General features: G+C 44.9%; 1 protein-coding gene across 5 annotated transcripts in view; it reads right to left on the bottom strand.

The window, feature by feature from the left end:
• The window catches only part of EML1 (EMAP like 1), a 203,668-nt gene that overhangs the window by 7,004 nt on the left and 176,162 nt on the right, over positions 1 to 20,502 (bottom strand). For all 5 annotated transcript variants that reach the window (XM_034938124.2, XM_034938121.2, XM_003832851.5 and 2 more), the window contains 4 exons: positions 20,088 to 20,213; positions 19,695 to 19,826; positions 16,542 to 16,609; positions 13,503 to 13,591 (listed from right to left, as the gene is read on the bottom strand). In XM_034938124.2, the coding sequence (XP_034794015.1) occupies positions 13,503 to 13,591; positions 16,542 to 16,609; positions 19,695 to 19,826; positions 20,088 to 20,213 (415 nt within the window). The remainder of the gene's footprint in view (positions 1 to 13,502; positions 13,592 to 16,541; positions 16,610 to 19,694; positions 19,827 to 20,087; positions 20,214 to 20,502) is intronic.

Here is a 20,502-nt window from a genome sequence, read left to right as displayed (position 1 = left end):
CGCGTAAAGCATCAGTAAGGGTTGTTTCTCCCCTCCTTCTTTCCTGTGATTTTCCTTCTGCCAGGCAGGAATCCTGCAGGACCCAGGGTGGCCTGGCGCCTCAGGGAATGGTATTTTAGGAAGTGTTGGCCTAGGCCAGGACAAAATAGGGGCGATGTAAGACCAAGGCAGCCTGTCCAAATCAAGAATTCTGAAGGAATGGGGCAAATACATATTTTTTGCTGAGAAAAACAAAAGGACTGCTGAAGCCGGAGACAGGCTGTCATCGGCTGCTGATGAGGCTTGAGAAGGCCAGGTGACCACGCCAGAAACCAACCGTCTCTGCACTCAATGCCTGCGACTGGCCATGCCTGGACAGCAACAGTGACGATGACCACAATAAACACAAAATGCTACTAACAATGGCCACTTAATGATACCAATTACAATTATTAAATGGCCAATATGTTTTTTTTTGAGACGGAGTTTCACTCTTGTTGATCAGGCTGGAGTGTAATGGCACGATCTCGGCTCACTGCAACCTCCACCTCCTGAGTTCAAGCGATTCTCCTGCCTCAGCCTCCCAAGTAGCTGGGATTACAGGCACATGCCACTGCGCCTGGCTAATTTTTGTATTTTTAGTAGAGACGGGGTTTTACCATGTTGGCCAGGATGGTCTCGATCTCCTGACCTCAGGTGATCCACCCGCCTTGGCCTCCCGAAGTGCTGGGATTACAGGCGTGAGCCACCGTGCCCGGCCTGGCCAATATGTTTGAGAGCCTACTATGTGCTAGGTCCAATTCTACACTCTTCCTGTGTTAACTTATTTAATTTTCGTATCTTCGTAACAACCTCGTGAAGTAGATATAATTATCCCCATTTTTCAAGAGAGGACAGTGAGGCGTGTACAATAAACTAACTCATCCAAGGTCACACAGGTTTCCTGAAACTGGCTGAAACCCAGGCAGTCTGACTCCAGGGGCACTGCCCCTCCGACCAGCTTTAGGGTAAAGAACAGCTGAAAATCTGTCACATGACACGGCAGGGGATTGGCTGTCCACTCTTACGCAAAAGGTCTCAAGGAACTACCCGATCAGGCCAGGTGCAGTGGCTCACGCTTCTAATCCCAGCACTTTGGAAGGCTGAGGTGGGCAGATCACCTGAGGTCAGGAGTTTGAGACCAGCCTGGCCAACATGGTGAAACCCTGTCTCTACTAAAAATACAAAAATTAGCTGGAGGCAGTGGCACACACCTGTAGCCCCAGCTACTCGGGAGGGTAAGGCTGGAGAATCACTTGAACTCGGGAGGCAGAGGTTGCAGTGAGCCGAGATTGCGCCACTGCACTCTAGCCTGGGCGACAGAGCGACACGCCATCTCGAAAAAAAAAAAAAGAAAAAAAAAGAACTACCTGATCATTTGTGAACTCAAAAAATAATGAGGTGTCTTTCATAATGGAACCATTTGTTTTGTTTTGTTTCTTGGGATGGGGTCTCGCTGTGTCACCCAGGCTGGAGTGCAGTAGTACAATCCCAGCTTACTACAGCCTTGACCTCCTCGACTCCTGCCATGGTCTCCCGAGTAGCTGGGACTACAGATGTGCGCTACTATGCCCAGCTAATTTTTTTATTTTTTTGTTGAGACGGGGGTCTCACTATGTTGCCCAAGCTGGTCTCGAACTCCTGCGCTCAAGCAAAACATCCTTGGCCTCCCAAAGTGCTGGGATTACAGGTGTGAGCCACTGTGCCCAGCCATAATGGAACTATTTGTTATTTAACAAACAGGTTTAAGGCAATTGGCTATTTAAGGAAAAAAGTCATGTTACAACATCATCCCACAATTTTCGGGCAGTAAAATGCACACATTTCAAGTGCATGGTTCGAGGAGTTTTGACAACTACACCTGCATAATCACCATCGCCATATCTTTTTTTTTTTTTTTTTTTAAGATGGAGTCTTGCTCTGTTGCCCAGGCTGGAGTGCAATGGTGCAATCTCAGCTCACTGCAACATCTGCCCCTCTGCCTCCTGAGTTCAAGCGATTCTCCTGCCTCAGCCTTCCGGGTAGCTGGGATTACAGGCGCCTGCCACCGCGTCTGGCTAATTATTTCGTATTTTTAGTAGAGATGGGTTTCACCATGTAGGCTAGGCTGGTCTCAAACTCCTGACCTCAGGTAATCCACTTGCCTCGGCCTCCCAAAGTGCTGGGATTACAGATGTGAGCCACCGCGCCCGGCCCCCATATCTGTTTTTAAAGATGAATGAAACAGGACTTCACAATCTCTCTCAGCAATCCACTTCTATCTCTGACAGGCTTAATCAGATTGTAATTCCTTTTTCCCATTCTAATCCACGGTCTTCATGCAGGAGTTGAAGCTCACCTCTGCCTGGGGACATCCTCCCTGCAGAGGGGAACCGGCTGATCGTACCATCCACAACCCCAGGCCTCTGCATAGGCACGAAAAGATGGCCCAGGAGGCCCTAATCTTCCTTGTAAACAACTCTGACCACCCCACCCCACCCAGGTTTCCACGTCCTTAGCACGCACCCACCAGTGCGTGATGTGGAAATGCAGGCAGTGGCTCAGAGACAAAGGCAGAACCAGGAGAAACGTTCCCTTCCTCAGAGGAGGTGCCTCCCAGCCCCTGGCCCCCGACACAACCACCACGAAAAACCTCAAAATGACTCTCCCGTTGACCGCGACGACTGCCCGGGAAGACGGCAGAGTGTGAGGATTAGAATGTGGCCTTCGAGGCAGAAAAACCTGGGTTCAAATCCTAGCTCTTTTACCTACATTCATCCATAAATATATAAAAACAATTGCCTAAGAAATCAAAACCAACCAGCGTTTGTCAATATGCTAACCAGAGGCCAGAAGAAACCTAGCACAGCCTGTTTCTTGGGTCCCACAGAGCCCTTTTTCTTTCCCTAATTGTTCTCCTCTCCTCCAAAAACTCTCTAAGCCTCATTCCCCAGCTCTCTCGGAGACTGAGATTCCTAAACTTACTCCACTGAAATAAGCTAGGATTTGGCCCAAAATGAAAATCAGCTGGAGAACTCATAAAGCCACGTGAGCAAGAGTCCAGGTGCTCAGGGCAGAAGGACAACCTTACGGCTGTTTTCTACTGATTGCTCACTCTTCACCAGGCTGGAGGCTGGGGGCTTCAGTCAAGCCCAACAGCACCTCAGCAGAGGGTTCAATTAGACTTGCTCTGCAGATGAGGAAACTGAGGCTTAGTAATTTGTGTACAGCAACACAGCCAGGTGAGTGGCACAGACAGAAATCCTTGCATGCTTGCAAAGTACCTGTAAGCTGACAAGTGAGATCTGGGGTGGGGAGGGAGGGGGTGGCGGGGAAGATGGTCTGCAGGTGTAGGAACAGCCGTGCAGCTATGGTGCAGCCTCTCTCCTGGCACACTGATTGTAATTTTGGGCTTGGAGACAAGACTGCTGCATCTGCATGGGGATCAACCCAGGGCTCAGACCCAGGCAGATGGGGGATCTAATACCGCAAGTGACGGAGTGAGTGCCAGATTCTGATTCATTCTAGTAAAAGCAGAAAAAGCCCCACCTTTCAAACAATGACATGGATAAGATCAAAGAAGAGAAACACAATTGCATGACCAGTTGCACCTAGTCCTTTCTGGGCTTCTCTCTTTCATCTTCACATTCAGATTTTTACCCTAGGTTCAATGAGCTGAAACTAGAACAGGCAGGCTAAGGATCTGCAGTTGGGCTTAATAAATAGGAAGTTATTTTCTTCCTATTTCTGTTCTTTAAAAAAGTACAATCTTAATTCAATCAAAACTCCATCCTGTCCAATCATAAAGTGCTCTATAAGATTCTCGACATGCATGTTAAATATGAGAAGTATCACTATGAAGCTTCTGTATTTAATAAGCCTGAGGGAGCTGGCATTTTGCCAACACTTAGCTGACTGGTTGTGATAAACTTTCACGTAACATTAGTTTATCAGCAAAAGACCATGTTATATAAAATAGTCCATAAATGACAGTTGCTAAAACATGCCTGAGATGGGTATTCAATGGTCCATGGAAATTCTCTAGGCTCGTGGCTCTGAGCATGCCAAAGAACCCCCACCCGCTCTGGGTGATCCGCATGCACTCCTGGAGGGCTCGGCTTCGTGGTCGCGTTCCAGGCGTGTGCCCAGAGTTCCAGGGCTGACTTTCTGAACCTCCCTCTTCCACCCACGGTGAGGTACAGACCAACAACTGCAACCTGGGCCTGCCTGTTGTGCGAGAAGCGAGAAATTGCCAGAAACATTTAGTTCTCAACTGCTGTTAAAGTTACGACTGTCCAGTTTATGAGGTAACCCCTCAGACCCGCACCCCTGCACAGTTAACATCAACCTTGAACCCTGATTCGCAAAATAGCCCCAGTTCCCTCCTGAAGCTCCGTCTCCACAACCCCAGTCTGTGGCGAAGGGTCAGTGTCCACCCGCATCACTGAGTGTGAAGGTGGCATTTATCTTTGGGCAGGGGGCCTCTGGCTGGGGGCTCGTTGGTCCTTCCCACGTCCTGGGAAGGCCCAGGAGGGCCAGCTCCACCTATAAAGCTCAAGAACCGCTACTAGCTTTTCCTCTGGCCATCAGCAGAACCCTCACAGCTTTCCTGAGACTGACGGAATGAGAAAAAGCCCTCATCATTTCATCATGGTTTCCCTTCTTAGCTCATGGCAGCGCAGGGTGCTGCTACCTTGGAGATGGGCTACAGATCTCGGCTGGGATTCTGGCAGCAGGTTTCTGAAATTCCATGTCAATGATAATCTGTGTTTGGGCATCGAATGCTTTCTCTCTCTCTCTCTTTAGTTTTAGGTCTGTAAATACTGAAATCCAAAAAGGAGATAGTAATCCACAACAGTATAGCCTATATGCTGGAAAAATCTTGTGTAACCAGAAAACTCATACTGCTGATCACATTTTGCTTTGTGTCTGTTGCACTGTAGTTAGTTATAGCTACATTCATGCATGCAACTAACCCGTCATAAACCCTATGCTAGGAGCTAGCTGGGCACACAGTGCTGAACAAAATAGGGTCCCTCCCATTATGGAACTGTGGGTCACTCCCCAGGGGTCTGAGTCCACCATCTGGGTGCTGTTCCAGGGGCCATCACTGCTGCTGTTACTGATGATGATATCACATCCCCTGTGACATCTGCACAATGCTCTGCAGAGAACTCATTCACACTTCTTTCAGTTGGGCCTCATGGTAACTCACTGTCTGCTCTGAAAAGGTCACCTGGCTAACTAAGGGAGAACACTAGATTCAAATGCGGATGGCCCGGTCCTGGCTTAGGGCTTTCACTTCTGCCCCACACAGCTCCCAGGCGATGACTCTGAAGCTGAGAGGCAGAGTTCTAGTAGGAAGAGCTCTCTGCTCTCCAGGAAATGGTCATTAGTGTAACTGACAAGAAATAGAAACATGTTTCCCAATGGACCCGCTCATGTTAGCAGGCGCTGACAGGTATCAGATGGCTTTCTAGGAAAGAGGCTGCAGATGAGGCCCTCGTGCCTTCAGCAGACGTTCAAAATAACTGAGAAAATGGTGAGAAACACAAGATAAGATGCAGAACACTGGCTAAATTAACAGAAAGAAATGTGACACTGAGGAGGTTATGAATGAAAGGCATTCCAAGTCAAGCTCCTTCTCAACATGGACAAAAGGCTGCCAAGGGGGCTGAGCAGTTGTCTGTTTAGGGTGAGAAGTTATGAACGTGGTTCAGAGACAACGAAAAAGCATCCAAAAGAGATGCTCTATCAGATCCTCTAAAGCTCGAGGACACATCCCACTGTGAGGCAGAGTTGACGCTGTCAATAAGGTTATAAAATAGAAGATCCCTACAGAGACCAGCAGCTCAGAGTCAGCCACGTATTTCCCACAACCAAAACTCCAGTTTCCAAGAGTGTCAGCATAGCCAAATGGCCTGTGCATGAAAGAAACAGTATTTCCCACAACATAATCATATAATGAAAAGGCAAGACAATCCCCTACCCTGTGGCAATGAGCACTCCTAACACCCATATTGTGATCTCCTCCCTTCAGATGAAAAAGGAAGGAGGGCCTCCTGAGAGAAAGGGCGATAGGTAAGAAATGTATACAAGGATCCTGGAACAACTTGTTATGCCAGAGAACAAGTACTAAAGGCTCCTGAGTCACGTCAAAAGGACCCAGGAGCCAACTAGAGTAACTTCCACCTAATATAACAGACAGGAACACAGCAAATATACTTCAATCCATAATGGCACCAAAACTACACCACTACCCACCACCACCACCACCACCACCACCTCCACCACCACCACCACCACCATCACCATCACCACCACCAATACCACCACCACCATCACCACCATCACCACCACCACCAATACCACCACTACCAACACCACCCCCACCACCACCCCCACCACCACTGCCACCACTACTACCACTACTACCACCACCATCACCACCACCATCACCACCACCAATACCACCACCAATACCACCATCACCACCACCACCACCATCACCACCACCCCCCCCCACCACCAATACCACCACCACTACCACCACCACCACCATCACCACTACTATCACCACCACTGATTGGTGACTGTTAGAGGAGCAGAAAGCAAATGTATTATCTCAGAAACTGGAAAATAAAGTGAATGAAATCAAGCATTAATTCTGACTTTCCTATATGAACTCTACCACTGGGTACCAAAATAGTAGATGAAGGAAAGTTTTTCTTCATAGAAGTACTATATCTAATAAATGAAGAAGAAAAGCTAACATTGGAAATCAATAGTTGGCAACCTTTATGGATCTAGGCACTGGGTATCAACAGCTACTGATGTCACAAAAAGTGAGAAAAACCCATTATGCGCCTCCGAAAGGAAAAATACAGCAACACACATACAGCTTGAATATGACCAAGCCTCGATATCCAGAAATCACTTTATGGGAAATACAGGGGACAGAGGAACACGTGAAACAACACCACAAAGATGCATTCAGCAAAATCCAGTGTGGAAAATGCTACAGGACAAACGAGCCAGTTTCATCAACAAATTTACTGTAATAGAGGGAGAGAGAGAACACCTATGGATTAACAGAAACTAGTAAGTCATATCAACCAATTACCACTGTGTGGGCTTTTTTTTGCTTCCTGGTTTAAACAAATTGTTAAAAAAAAGTAAATTGAAAACTTGAACATGCAACTGGCCATCTGATGATATTAAGACATCAATGCTGATTTGGGTTGGGGAGGAGACAACGATACTGTGGTTATATTAAAAATAAGAGGGCAGGTCTGTGCTGTGGCTCACGCCTGTAATCCCAGCACTTTGGAAGGCCAAGGACAGGGGTGAATTGCTTGAGCTCAGGAGTTCAAGACCAGCCTGGGCAACATGGCAAAACCTCATCTCTACTAAAAATACAAAAAATTAGCCAGGTGTGGTGGTGCATGCCTGTAGTCCCAGCTACTCGGGAGGCTGAGGTGGGAGGATTGCTTGAGCTTGAGGGATAGAGGTTGCAGTGAGCTGAGATCACGCCACTGCACTCCAACCTGGGTGACAGAGTGAGGCTCTGTCTAAAAAAAAAAAAAGGCAGAGCTGGGTGCAGTGGCACACGCCTGTAGTCCCACCTATTCAAGGGGCTGAGGCTGTAGTGTACTGTGATCACACCTGTGAGTACCCACTGCACTCCAGCCTGCAACATAGCAAGACCTCATCTCTAACAATAAAAAACAGTCATTAAAAAAAATAAGAGCTGCCAGGGGCGGTGGCTCATGCCTGTAATCGCAGCACTTTGGGAGGCCGAGGCGGGCAGATCACTTGAGGCTAGGAGTTTGAGACCAGCCTGGCCAATCTGGCAAAACCCTGTCTCTACTAAAAATACAAAAATTAGCCAGGTGTGGTGGCGTAAGCCTGTAGTTTCAGCTACTCAGGAGGCCGAGGCAGGAGAATTGCTTGAACCTGGGAGGCAGAGGTTACAGTGAGCTGAAATCATGCCACTGCACTCCAGCCTGAACAACAGTGCAAGACTCCATCTCAAAAAAAGAAAAAAAAAAAACCCAAAAAACACAAAAAATAAGAGGGCAGTTCTTCTAGCTGTGGCCAAATGAGAAGGTTGGCCAATCCTCTCCCCATAAAGCAATTATGAAATTCTATAAAACTGACAAAAACAACCATTTCCAGACTCTGTAAATTGAACAAGACATGAAAATCTGAGAAGTGTTTATTTGAAAATCTTCTCAACTTCAGGTAAAAACAGGGTGAATCCATCATGTTCTTCCCTGGGCTGCCCTCACTCCTTCGCAGCAGCTGGGCCAGCACAGCGGTCCTGGCAGGGAAGAACAGGCTCTGAGGACCACGCGGCTGTGGTAAAGGGGCTCACTCCATATGGAGCCCTGGGCAATAGTAGCACTGGGATGGAAGTGACCATCTCTAGGGCAGTTGGGTGGGGAGGGCCAAGGTTTCTACTGGCCTGAGGTTACGGTTATTGGATGGGTGAGCGCATTCCTGGCTGACGGGAGGCTGGTGCATGCACAGTGGAGGCAGGAAAGGATCCTGCCTATTCAGACACCCTTCCGGCCAATCTGAATCTGTACATGTGCATAGAGGAGACGTAAAAGGGTGAGTAGAAAGTAAAAGCCAGGCCGACATGGAAACGGCCTGAACTTTGAACATGCCCTTCAACCTGCCCACAGAGCCACTGGCAGAGGATGGAGCCTTACTGGCTTAAGTTATTTGTGCATAACCTCTGCCCAATCATTCATTCAAACTACATGAAGCAAAAATAGAGTTGAAAAGAGAAATTTGGTGGCTCCTGCCTGTAATCCCACTTTGGGAGGCTGAGGCAGGAAGACTGCTTGAGCCCAGGAGTTTCAGTTTAGAGACATAGGAATACCCTGTCTCTAAAAAAAATCAGCTGGGTGTGGTGGTGCCTGCCTGCAGTCCCAGCTACTTGGAGGCTGAGGTGGCAGAATCACTTGAACCCAGGAGGTCAGGGCTGCAGTGCGCCGTGTTTGTGCTAGTGTACACCAGCCCAGGTGACAGAGCAAAAAAAAAAAAAAAAAAAAAAAAAAAAAAGAAAAGAAAAAGAAAAAGAAAAGAGAAATCTGAATAGACTTGTAAGAAGTAAAGAAATTGAATTAGTAATTAAAAACCTTCCCACAAAGAAAAGCCCAGGTAGTTTCACCAAATTCACATACATTCTGTCAAATATTTAATATAAAACCAACTTTTCACAAACTCTTTCAGAAAACAGAGGAGAGAACACTTCCTAATTTGCTCTGTAAGGCCGGTAGTACTCTCATAACTGAGACAGACAAAGATGCCACAAGAAAAGAAAACTATGCACCAATATCTGTTAGAAACATGGAGGCAAAAATCCTTAATAGAATCCTAGCAAACACATGTAAAAGGGATTATACACCATGATTAAGGGGAATTTACCACAGGAATGTGAAGTTGGTTCAACATCTGAAAATTAATAAAACGTAGTGATATTAATAAAATAAGATGAAGGATGAAACCCACATAATAATCCCAAAGGATGCAGAAAAAGCATCTGATAAACTCCAACCCCATTCATGCTAAAACCTCCAAACAAATTAGAAATAGAAGGGAACTTTCTCACTATGATAAAGGGCATCTTTATCCCTCATGATGAAAGACTGAATGCTTTTTCTCCTCAGAAAAACAGAGGAAACTTAATAAAATGTAGTGATATTAATATAATATAATAAGACTGAAACAACTTTCTGTGGTTTCAGTAACCTGTGGTCAATTGTGGTCTGCAAATATTACGTATAATACAGTATTCTGAAAGAGAAACCATATTCACATAACTCTTATTACAATATAGTGTTATATTCTTCTACTTTATTATTATTGTCATTAATCTCTTACTGTACCTGATTTATACATTTAACTTTGCCATAGGCAAGTATATATAGGAAGAAACATAGTACACTTAGCGTTTGTTGTTATCCATAGTTTCAGGCACCTGTGTGGGGTCTTGGGAGGTAGCCCCTGTGGATTAGGAGGGTCTATTATACTAAAACTAATCAAAGAAGTTTAGAAAGGTCATAGGATATAAGATCTACATGCAAAATTCAATCCTATTTTTACATACTAGCAGCCAACCAACTGAAAACAAAATTCAGAAAACAATTCCATTCACAATGGCGTAAAAAAAAAACTTATTTTGGAATAAATTTAACAAAGGAAGTGCAAGACTTGTACACTAACAACTATAAAGCATTGCTGAGAAAAAGTAAAGACCTAAATAAATGGAGAGACAGTCTTTGCTCATGATAAGAGCCACTATTGTCCAGGTGGCAATTTCCCCCATATTGATCTGTAAATTAAACATAATCCCTCTTACAATCCTAACAGGCTTTTCAAAGTTAGAAATTGACAAGCTGGCCTAGTGTGGTGCCTCACACCTGTAATCCCAACACTTTGGGAGGCCAAAGTGAGATGATCTCTGGAGACCAGGAGTTTGAGACCGGCCTGGGCCACAAAGTAAGACCCTGTGTCTACAAAAACATTTCAAAAAACAAAATAATAAAAAAAGACAAGCTGATCCTAAAATTTATATACAATTTTACATATAGTAGGAACCTAAAATAGCCAACACTATTTTGAAAAAAACAACAAATTTGCAGCAGTGACACTACTCAGTTTGAAAATTTCCTCTAAGGTCACAGTAATCAGGGGATAAACATAGGTGAAGGGGACAGAACTGAGTATCTGGAAATAAACCTTTACATTTTTGATCAATTGATTTTTGACAAAAGTGTCATTGATAATTCAACAGGGAAAGACTGTGTTTTCAACAAAAAGTGCTTGGGACAACTAGATACCTCTATGCAGAGCAAACAGGCTCTTCCTTCTCACCATCCACAAGAAGCAAGTCTAGTGTACTCTTGTAACTCTTGTGTAATTAACCCAAATGGATCATAGACTCGAATGCAAGGGCTAAAACAACTCTTCTAAAAGAAAGCATACAAGGAAATATTCATGATCTTGGATACGACCCCAAAGGCATGATCCACAAAAGGAAAAATTGATAAACTGAACTTCATCAGAATTGAAAGCTTTTGTGCTTTAAAAAACCCCATTAAGAAAATGAAGGCTGGGCATGGTGGCTCACACCTATAATCCCAGCAGTTTTGGGAGGCCGAGGCAGGCGGATCACTTGGGCCCAGGAGTTCAAGACCAGCCTGGGCAACATGGCGAAACCCTGTCTCTAACAAAAATACAAAAATTAGCCAGACGTGGTGGTGTGTGCCTGTGTTCCCAGCTACCTGGGAGGCTGAGGTGAGAGGATTGCTTGGACCTGAGGTCAAGGCTGCAATGAGCCATGATCATGCCAGTGCACTCCAGCCTTGGTGACAGAGTGAGATGCTGTCTCAAAAACAAACAAACAAACAAACAAACAAACAAAAAGATAAGCCATACATTCAGAAAAAATATTTGCAAATCATCTATCTGATAAAGACTGTATATACGGAATATATAAAGAGAACTTACTACTCAACAGTAAGACAAACAGCCCAATTAAAAATTGGCAAAATATCTGAATAGATATTTCACCAAAGAAGATACTGGAATGACTAATATGCACATTAAAAAATGCTCAATATCAATAGTCATTAGGGAAACACCAATTAAAACCACAATGAGATGCCATTACACCCTCTTTAGAATGACTATAATCAAAAGGACAATAACAAGTATTGGGAGGATGTGATGATACTAGAACCCTAGCACATGGCTGATGAGAATGTAAAACAGGACAGGCAGTCTGGCAGTTTCATAAAATGTTAAACATAAGTTTACCATACAATCCGTCAATTTCACTCCTAAGAATTTACCCGAGAAATGAAAACAAACACAGAAAGGCATATACATGAATGTTCATAGCATTATTAATAATAATAAAAAACCAGAAACAATCTAAATCCATAAGGCCAGGGTGCGGTGGCTCACGCCTGTAATCCCAGCACTTTGGGAGGCCGAGGTGGGTGGATCACCTGAGGTCAGGAGTTTGAGACCAGCCTGGCCAATATGGCGAAATCCCATCTCTACTAAAAATACAAAAATTAGCCAGGTGTGGTGGCATGCACCTGTAATCCCAGCTACTCGGGAGGCTGAGGCAGAAGAATCGCTTGAACCTGGGAGGCCAGAGGTTGCAGTGAGGCTCTGTCTCAAAAAAAAAAAAAAATCCACCATTAACTGATGCATGGATAAACAAGATGTGGTATATACCCATAAAATGGAAAACTACCCAGCAATTAGAAGGAATATAGTACTGCTCCGTGCACAATAACATGGATTAATCTCAAAAACATCATTCTACGTGAATGAAGTCAGATGCAACCAACTACATATTGTAGGAATCCATTTACACGATATGTCCAGAAAAAGCAATTTTTGGAAACAGAAAACAGATCAGTAGTTTCCTTGGACTGGGGGTGAGGGTGGAAGTGAACTGCTAATGGGCATGGAGGAAACTTTTTGGATGATGAAAAGGTTAAAAAACTGGACTGTAGTGATGGTTGTTGCATAGCTCCACAAGCTTATAAAGAATCGATGAGCTGTACATTTATAATGGTTCATTATTGTATGTAAATTACTCCTCAATAAAGCTGTTAAAAAGAGTCCTCATCTTTTTGGGATATATACAATTATTAACAGATGAAATGATGAGATGCCTGGGAACTGCTTCAGAATATGGGAGGCGGGTGGTGGGTGGGGCTCCAGACGCAGGAAACTGGCTGAGAGCTGATCATCATTGAAGCTGGCGGATGAGTACATGGGGTTCATTATTCCATTCTGTTTAATTTTGTCTATGTTTGAAATTTTCCATAACACAAGCATAGTGACCCAAAGGAGGGAAAAGAACCCTAAATGCCATAATTATGTGCATGTCTAATTTAAATTTTACTCTGAGGAGGCTTGTGAAATTTTTTCTTTAAAGACACTGACACAGAATCTCAATTCTGTTGGGATTTTAAAGTAGTGAATACAATAGCAAAGACACAGAATCAACCCAAATGCCCATCAATAGTAGACTGGATGAAGAAAATGTGGTATATATACACCATGGAATAATATGCAGCCATAAAAAGGAACAAGACCATGTCCTTTGTGGGGATATGGATGGAGCTGGAAGCTGTTATCCTCAGCATACCAATGTAGGAACAGAAAACCAAATACCGCATGGGCTCACTTATAAGTGGGAGCTGAATGATGAGAACACATGGAAACACTGGGCGGGGAACAAGACACATTGGGGCCTGTTGGAGGGGGGCGAGGAGGAGGGAGAGCATCAGGAACAACAGCTAATGGGTGCTGGGCTTAATACGTGGGTGATGGGTTGATCTGTGCATTAAACCACCATGGCACACGTTTACCTATGTAACAAACTGATACATCCTGCACATGGACTCCAAAACTTAAAATAAAAGTTGATTAAAAAAAATAAAGTAGTGAATGGTTTGGAGTCTAACCTGGTGAGTATCGCATTACAGAGAGCTGTTCGTTTCCATCTGTGTGAACGGTGACCAAGTCTTTTGTTTCTGTGTCAAACACAAACCACCTGTTATCAACATGAGAAAAAGCACAGTAAGTTGTTTAATGAGAAAATGAAGATTATATAATAGTGGGATGAATAAAAATTGTTAATCATAAAAGCTTAATAAATACTCAGAATTTGCTTAATAAGAAAGCTTGTTCCCAGCTTTCATTCAAAGAAAATTTCCTATATATAAGCATTTTCTAATGAAAGGAACAGCATATTGGCTAGCATTCAAAACTATGCCATTATCAACACTATGACATGGTTTCTCTGTGTTTGTGCTTTGTCATTTACACATGGAGAGAAAGCTCTGGGCAGGAAAGATGCCAATACCTAGTGCCAGGGCATATGGTGAGAGGAAGCAGTGAAGGACCACCTGCAAGAGCTCACCCAGGTTTCCAGGGCGAAGCAGGACCATGCAGGAGGACAGGGCTGGGACAACTCCGGGGTGGTGGTGTTCCCAGTGGTGCTGCAGACAGAGCAGGCCAAGAGTACAGGCCTTATGGGGATGCTAGCCTGCAACCAACAGGGCGAGGGAAAGCACAGAGCAAATGGGAGAAATCGGAGTGGAGGACTGGTCTTCTAATTTCACCTCGCTGGGCCATTTCCTCAGTGGTGAGATGGGGAGAAGAGCCCAGGTCTACTCTGCAGGCTCAATATTAAAGCCGAATGATAATGGACATGGAAGTGCTTTGTATCCTCTGATAAGCACACAGTACCCACTAAATGAGTGTTAACATCAGAATGACTGAACTCTCCTGCCTGTTATATTCTCAAGGGGTGGTAGTGAGCCCCTGGTGTTTTTAGGATAAATGGAATGCGGATAAATGGATAAGGATAAATGGATAAACTGTTGCTGCAGTTTCTAACCTGCCTGAGGACATCCCATCAGCATGTCCACTGACGCAGAGTGTCCCTTGTCTTCCACAGGAGCCCCCCTAGCCATGCATTGTCAGATGTCCTGCCCCCCAGAAATGTGGATTTTGCTTCTCAGTGCCAATTTCTTGCATCTTCAACAACCATTTACCTTTAATGTGCTATTTAACCTTAATAGAGGCTGGGGCTGATTAGAACATGGCTTTGAAGTGACCTGTTAAATCAACAGCATCGGGAGCTAAGCCCAACCTAGGACCTGAATGGCAAGAGGTACAGATGAGGGGCTGGATTAGGTGACCCGATCCATCTCCTCCACCATGGGACACTGTGATTCTGAGCACTGTCACCGTGTCCTACACACACAGTCGGCATGCTGGCATCCGTCAGCCTATTGGGAGACCAGTCATCAGAAGGTGGGAGCCTGATGAGTTAGAAGGTTTACCTGTCTCAAAGAGAGTCAAATGGGAGGTGGAGTGTGTGTGTGTGTGTGTGTGTGTGTGTGTGTGTGTGGGTGTGTGTCTGTGTGCATGCGTGTGTGTGTGTGTGGCTATACAAACGTTTTCATGAAGAATTCTGTTGGCTATGTGGAGCCCAATACTTAAGATATTGCTCCCTATGACCTGCAAAGGGCTACCCTTTCTTTATCCATATAGGCTCTGCAGTCATAGCAACAGAATCTAAGTGCTACGCTTTTTTAGAGAGGAAGGGTGGGAGGAAAAATATTTGACTGAAACCACAGTAAATGTATACAGTACAATGAGCAGCATAAATGTTCAATCAAAACCCGGAAAGCAATGATAATAATAACCCCTGCAGTGCCTGATGGGCAGCCCTGGCAGGTGCTGTGTGCACTGTCTCCTTCGATCCTCAGTGCAACACAGCCAGGCAGGGAATATCACAATTTACAGAAAAAGAAACAAATTCGGAGAGCTTATGTAACTGGCTCAAAGACACTGCTGCTAAGTGGCAAAGCTGAGCTGCAAACGCAGACCCACCATCCGGTGTACAGGAGGTGCCAGGTGAATAGGTATTAACTCAATTGGAATATGAGGCTCAGGGTCTGGGTAGTTCCTAAAATTTTGAAAGGGCAGCTAGAAAAAGCATTTATTTTCTATTTTTAATTTTTTTTAGAGATGGGGTCTCGCTGTGTGGCTTAGGCGAGGGTACAGTGGTGCAATCATAGTGCGATGCAGCCTCGAACTCCTGATCTTAAGAGATCCCCCTGCCTTAGCCTCCTGAGTAGCTAATACAGATGTCGACCACCATATCCAGCTCAATTTTAAATTTTTTATAGAGATAGGGTCTTGCTGTGTTGCCCAGGCTGGTCTCGAACTCCTAGCCTCAAATGATCTTCCTGCCTAGGCCTCTCAAAGGGTTGGGATTACAAGTGTGAGCCCCTGTGACCAGGAGTAGAAAAAGCATTTTTAAATGCTCAGCACTTTGAAATGTTTTCTTGCTTCATTCCAAAATCAAGGCTCCTCCCACAGCCTCAAGATCAGGGCTTGAGAAGCTCCACAAATCCTAGAGATTGTAGGCAAAATGTGTGTGTGGCTGGGTGTGGTGGCTCATGCCTGTGATCTCAGCACTTTGGGAGACCGAGGTGGGAGGACTGCTTGAGCTACAGCTCAAGACCAGCCTGGGCAACACAGCGAGACCTGCGTCTCTACAAAAGATAAAATATTAGTTGAGCATGGCAGTGCACGCCTGTAGTCCCAGCTACTTGGGAGGCTGAGGTGGGAGGATCACTTAAGCCCTGGAGGCTGCAGTAAGCTGTGATTGTGCCACTGCACTTCAGTCTGGGTGACAGGGAGAGACCTGTCTCAAAAAACAAACAAAAAAAGTGTGTGTGTGTCTAGTGGAGGTAGAGGGTCCTTTTCCAGGAGAGAGGGTCTACGGCTTTCCTCAGATTCCCCAAGGCTCAAAATGTAATGGGCCACTGTTTCAAGTTTCGCTTTTAACTTAATTCTTGGTAAGTCATTAGAAGCTTCGAACATGTAGCCAAGAGCTAAACGGGGGCCTGTTCCTGGGGAAATAGAAACAACAGGCCTCTTTTCCATAAGCTTTGCAAGCACAAGCGCTGCTGGCATGGACTTACCTCCCAGTGAGTGTTCCGACTGCAACCACAGACCCTGAAGGATGAAAACCAGAAGACTGAGCTGGATCCTAAAATATTTTAAAGGAAGTGTAAATTGATGAACAGATAGAACACTATAGCATAAAACACACACACGTGCGTGCGTGCACACACAAACGCTCACACTTCTAATTCCTTAGGGCTATATGGCTCTATTTGAAAAGTCTCTTTTCTAGAGAAAAATGTTTTCCTGCTTGAATGAATGCTGAGTTTCAATAATGCTAAATTTCTACCTACCCCCACCCTTTTTTGAGGCAGGATCTCACTCTATTGCACAGGCTGGAGTGCAATGGCATGATCATGACTTATTGCAGCACAAGTGACACTCCTGGCTCAGCCTCTGAAGCAGCTGGGACTACAGGTGTGTGTCACCACACCTGGCTAATTTTTTAATTTTTAATTTTGTAGAGATGGAGTCTCCCTATGCTGCCCAGGCTGGTCTCGAACTCCTGGGCTCAAGTGATCCTCCTGCCTCTGCCTCCCAAAGTGCTGGGATTATAGGTGTAAGCCATTGAGCCTGACTTAAATTTCTGTCCTTTTAGGATTTTTCCCTTTTTGTCTTATATCCTCTCATTTCTACAGTAATCTGATGAAAGACAGGTAAATGCCCTTCTACAAAGTCACAGCTTATAGAACCCAGCCCCTTCAGTTGACTCCCTGTGCTGAGTGGTAAGCTCACTGAATAGTGTGCTTGATTGCTCCAGAAAGACAACCACGGCACCCAACTCCATGACACGGAGACTGGGTGAGTGCCCACTGGGTGCAAAACACTATGGAGGCCTGGAAGGATCATGAGATGAGCAAGGCATGTTCTAGGTTTTGATCCAGTGGAACACACACACAGTCATCACTAACTCGGATACAAGATGGAATGATCCATGAAAGAGATCCATGAAAGAGATACACAGGGGAGGGAGGGATGAGGTGACACTGGGAAGCTGGGCCAAGGCTTCGCGGTACAGACGACTGGACTTGGGCCTCCCAGGAGAGGAAGAATTGTCACTGGTGAAGGTGAGATGTGGCCACTCCAGTCGTTTTTTGGACCATGGTGAAGGGGGCAGTAATATAGTAAAAGTGATGGAAGCAACACAGCTGTGGGCATATTTGAGGAATGGCAGATAGGTCAATGGGCTTACAGCACAGAGTATATCACATTAGTGATGTCACTGCCATGGTAAGGACTTTGATCACTAGGAAATAAGAACACTTTGAATGGTCTTGTCCTTTCAATAAAAAGAGTGACATGATTGAACATGTGTTTTAGATAAAGGGCACTTGGCAGGAGTGTTTAGGATGAAGAGAGAAGAGATTAAGGAAGATCAGGAAGAAAAGTAGCAATGGGAATGAAAATAGGAGGCCCTGAGATCCACTGGATAATCTAAAAAACCAAGAGAAAGAAACTTGATATATGATTACATTATTTCAATGCTTTCTTTCTACAGTGGGAGCTGTAATTAAGCTCAGAGCTGCCACTAATACACAAACAGAAATCATGTTCACTTGAAGCTTTATCATTTACAAAGCACTTCTGTCTGTGTCATTCATCTGAGCCTCGTAACAATTTTGAGAAGTGGACACTGAGTTACAGATGTCCAAGGTCACAAGGCCAGTAGGCAGAGGAGCTAGAACTTCATTGCAGTTCCTCGGCTTCCAGTTTAGAGCTCCAACCCTTATGTTAGGCTAAATGATTAACAGCCTGGTAAAGGAGCTGTCATTGCCTTCAGCCCTCCTGGACCACCAGGGCATAGGTAGAACATATAACACTGTTCCCTTTAGCCCCTTCCTGCCATCACGGGCCACACCTGCTCTCTGAGTGGCAGTGCCTGCCCCTTGGGCCCTTCCACCTCACGGCTCAGCTGGCCACCAGTGACCAGCACCCCTTCTGTGAAAATGAAGGGAAGGGAGCCAAAACTTGAACCTAGCACCTGGGACATGCCAGTAACTCTATGGGGGATGAAAGGATGATGTGTTGGTTTACAGAAGGGCTATTTCCTCTGTGCAATGGGATTGCACAGATCATTAGGGCACCGGCAACAGAGAATGAGCTTCTGATTCGCTGCAGTGCAATGCAGTGGAAAGAACCAGAGTTTAGGAGTCAGACTGAGCTCGGTCCTAACACTAGCTAGGTCACTCACTAACTTAGTAACCTTGGCAAGTTATTTAACTTCTCTACACCTCAATTTCCTAATCAATAAAATCAGAGTTAAAAAAAAACCTCTTCAACCTGCAGAGCTGCTACAGGGATTAAGGATAATACACGCACAGTGCTTGGCATGCAAACAGTCAGTGCTCAAGTAATACACGTGGGGAAAGGGCATTTCAACACTCTGACAGGTCATCAGAGTTTCTCTTGCAAAATTCACAGAGATGTTGCTTTTTTTTTTTTTTTTTTTTTTTGGGACAGAATTTTGCTCTTGTTGCCCAGGCTGGAGTGCAATGGCGTGATCTTGGCTCACTGTAACCTCCACCTTCAGGGTTCAAGCAATTCTCCTGCCTCAGCCTCCCAAGGAGCTGGGAGTACAGGCATGCACTACCATGCCCAGCTAATTTTGTATTTTTAGTAGAGACGGGGTTTCTCCATGTTGGTCAGGCTGGTCTCAAGCTCCCAACCTCAGGTGATCTGCCTGCCTTGGCCTCCCAAAGTGCTGGGATTACAGGCATGAGCCACCGTGCCCAGCTGACTTTCAAACAAAAGTTCACTTTACCATCAAACTCAAAATGTAGAGATATATTCAATCGTGTGTTTAGTACAGCTTGTAAATTCCCACTCAAAGGGTACACTGTAAATAGAATGCAGGCTCATAACAAGTATTTTTCAGCTCTTAGGATGGTTGAGAGACTGTACTCAGAAAATCTGACAATGAACTCAGAAAGAACAACTTCTTGTCAGAAAATTTCAACAGTAAACTTCAAAATTACATGGCTGAGGCCACTTGAGGCAATGTTAAAAGTAACACTGTTAAATGCAATTGCAATGTTAAGGCAACTCTAAATAGATAAATAACATTTGCTTTGGGACAACTTTGTATCACTGTTGATTTCATGCAAAAAATAAATAAACATGTTCCAGATGAATTTCTGTAAGAAAAATGGAAATGTAATGTGCATGTTTACCTCTATTATTTTGTCCCAGACGGGACGGTGACCCACAGCGTCCCAGAGAATGGCATGCTTGTCATGCCCACAGGTCAAGAACTGAGGTTTTGAGGCATGGATGGCCAGTCCCCAGAGCTCATCAGTGTGACCCTACAAATAACCAAGACAAACAGAAGCGCTCTGAGATACTACAGTTCGCACTCAGGAGCCGTAAGGGATGACGAACCAAGGCTTCATGCTGACTTCATAACTGCTCTCAACAGTTTCTCTCCTCCCATCTTCCAGCAGCCACAGACACTCTGGGGTGGAGGAAGGTTATTGTAGTATAAAGCACCTGATTGTAATGCTTGATTAGAGTCTGATATAATGCAAAATGAGAGTGTTTGCTGGGCCTGCTGAGCGGGATCGTACCTGAGTAATGGGTGTGAAGTCCCCTGACAGAGTGCCCTGCAGGACAAAGTTTCGAGTTGTGCCAATCAAGATCACATCGCCTTTCCCCTCGGCCACTGTCCGTATTGGACCAAACTGTTCTGGAATCTGCATTGAAAAGTCATATGAAACGAAAAGATGTACAATTTCATTCAGTTGTTAGCTCAGTCATTCAAAACACTTATCATAATGATAGTCCCTATAATAGTCTTATATACACATATGTATATACATATAATGTACGTTCAAATATATATGTTGTATATACATATATATGGAGAGTTTCACATAGATAGATACCACAGCTGGCCAGGCTTGGTGGCTCATGCCTGTAATCCCAGCACGTTGGGAGGCTGAAGCAGGTGGATCACCTGAGGTCAGGAGTTGGAGACCAGCC

The sequence above is a fragment of the Pan paniscus genome, chromosome 15 (assembly GCF_029289425.2).
Source record: "Pan paniscus chromosome 15, NHGRI_mPanPan1-v2.0_pri, whole genome shotgun sequence".
Taxonomy (NCBI): domain Eukaryota; kingdom Metazoa; phylum Chordata; class Mammalia; order Primates; family Hominidae; genus Pan; species Pan paniscus.
The sequence above is the reverse complement of the archived record's forward strand: the minus strand, read 5'-3'. Positions and strand labels throughout refer to the sequence as shown.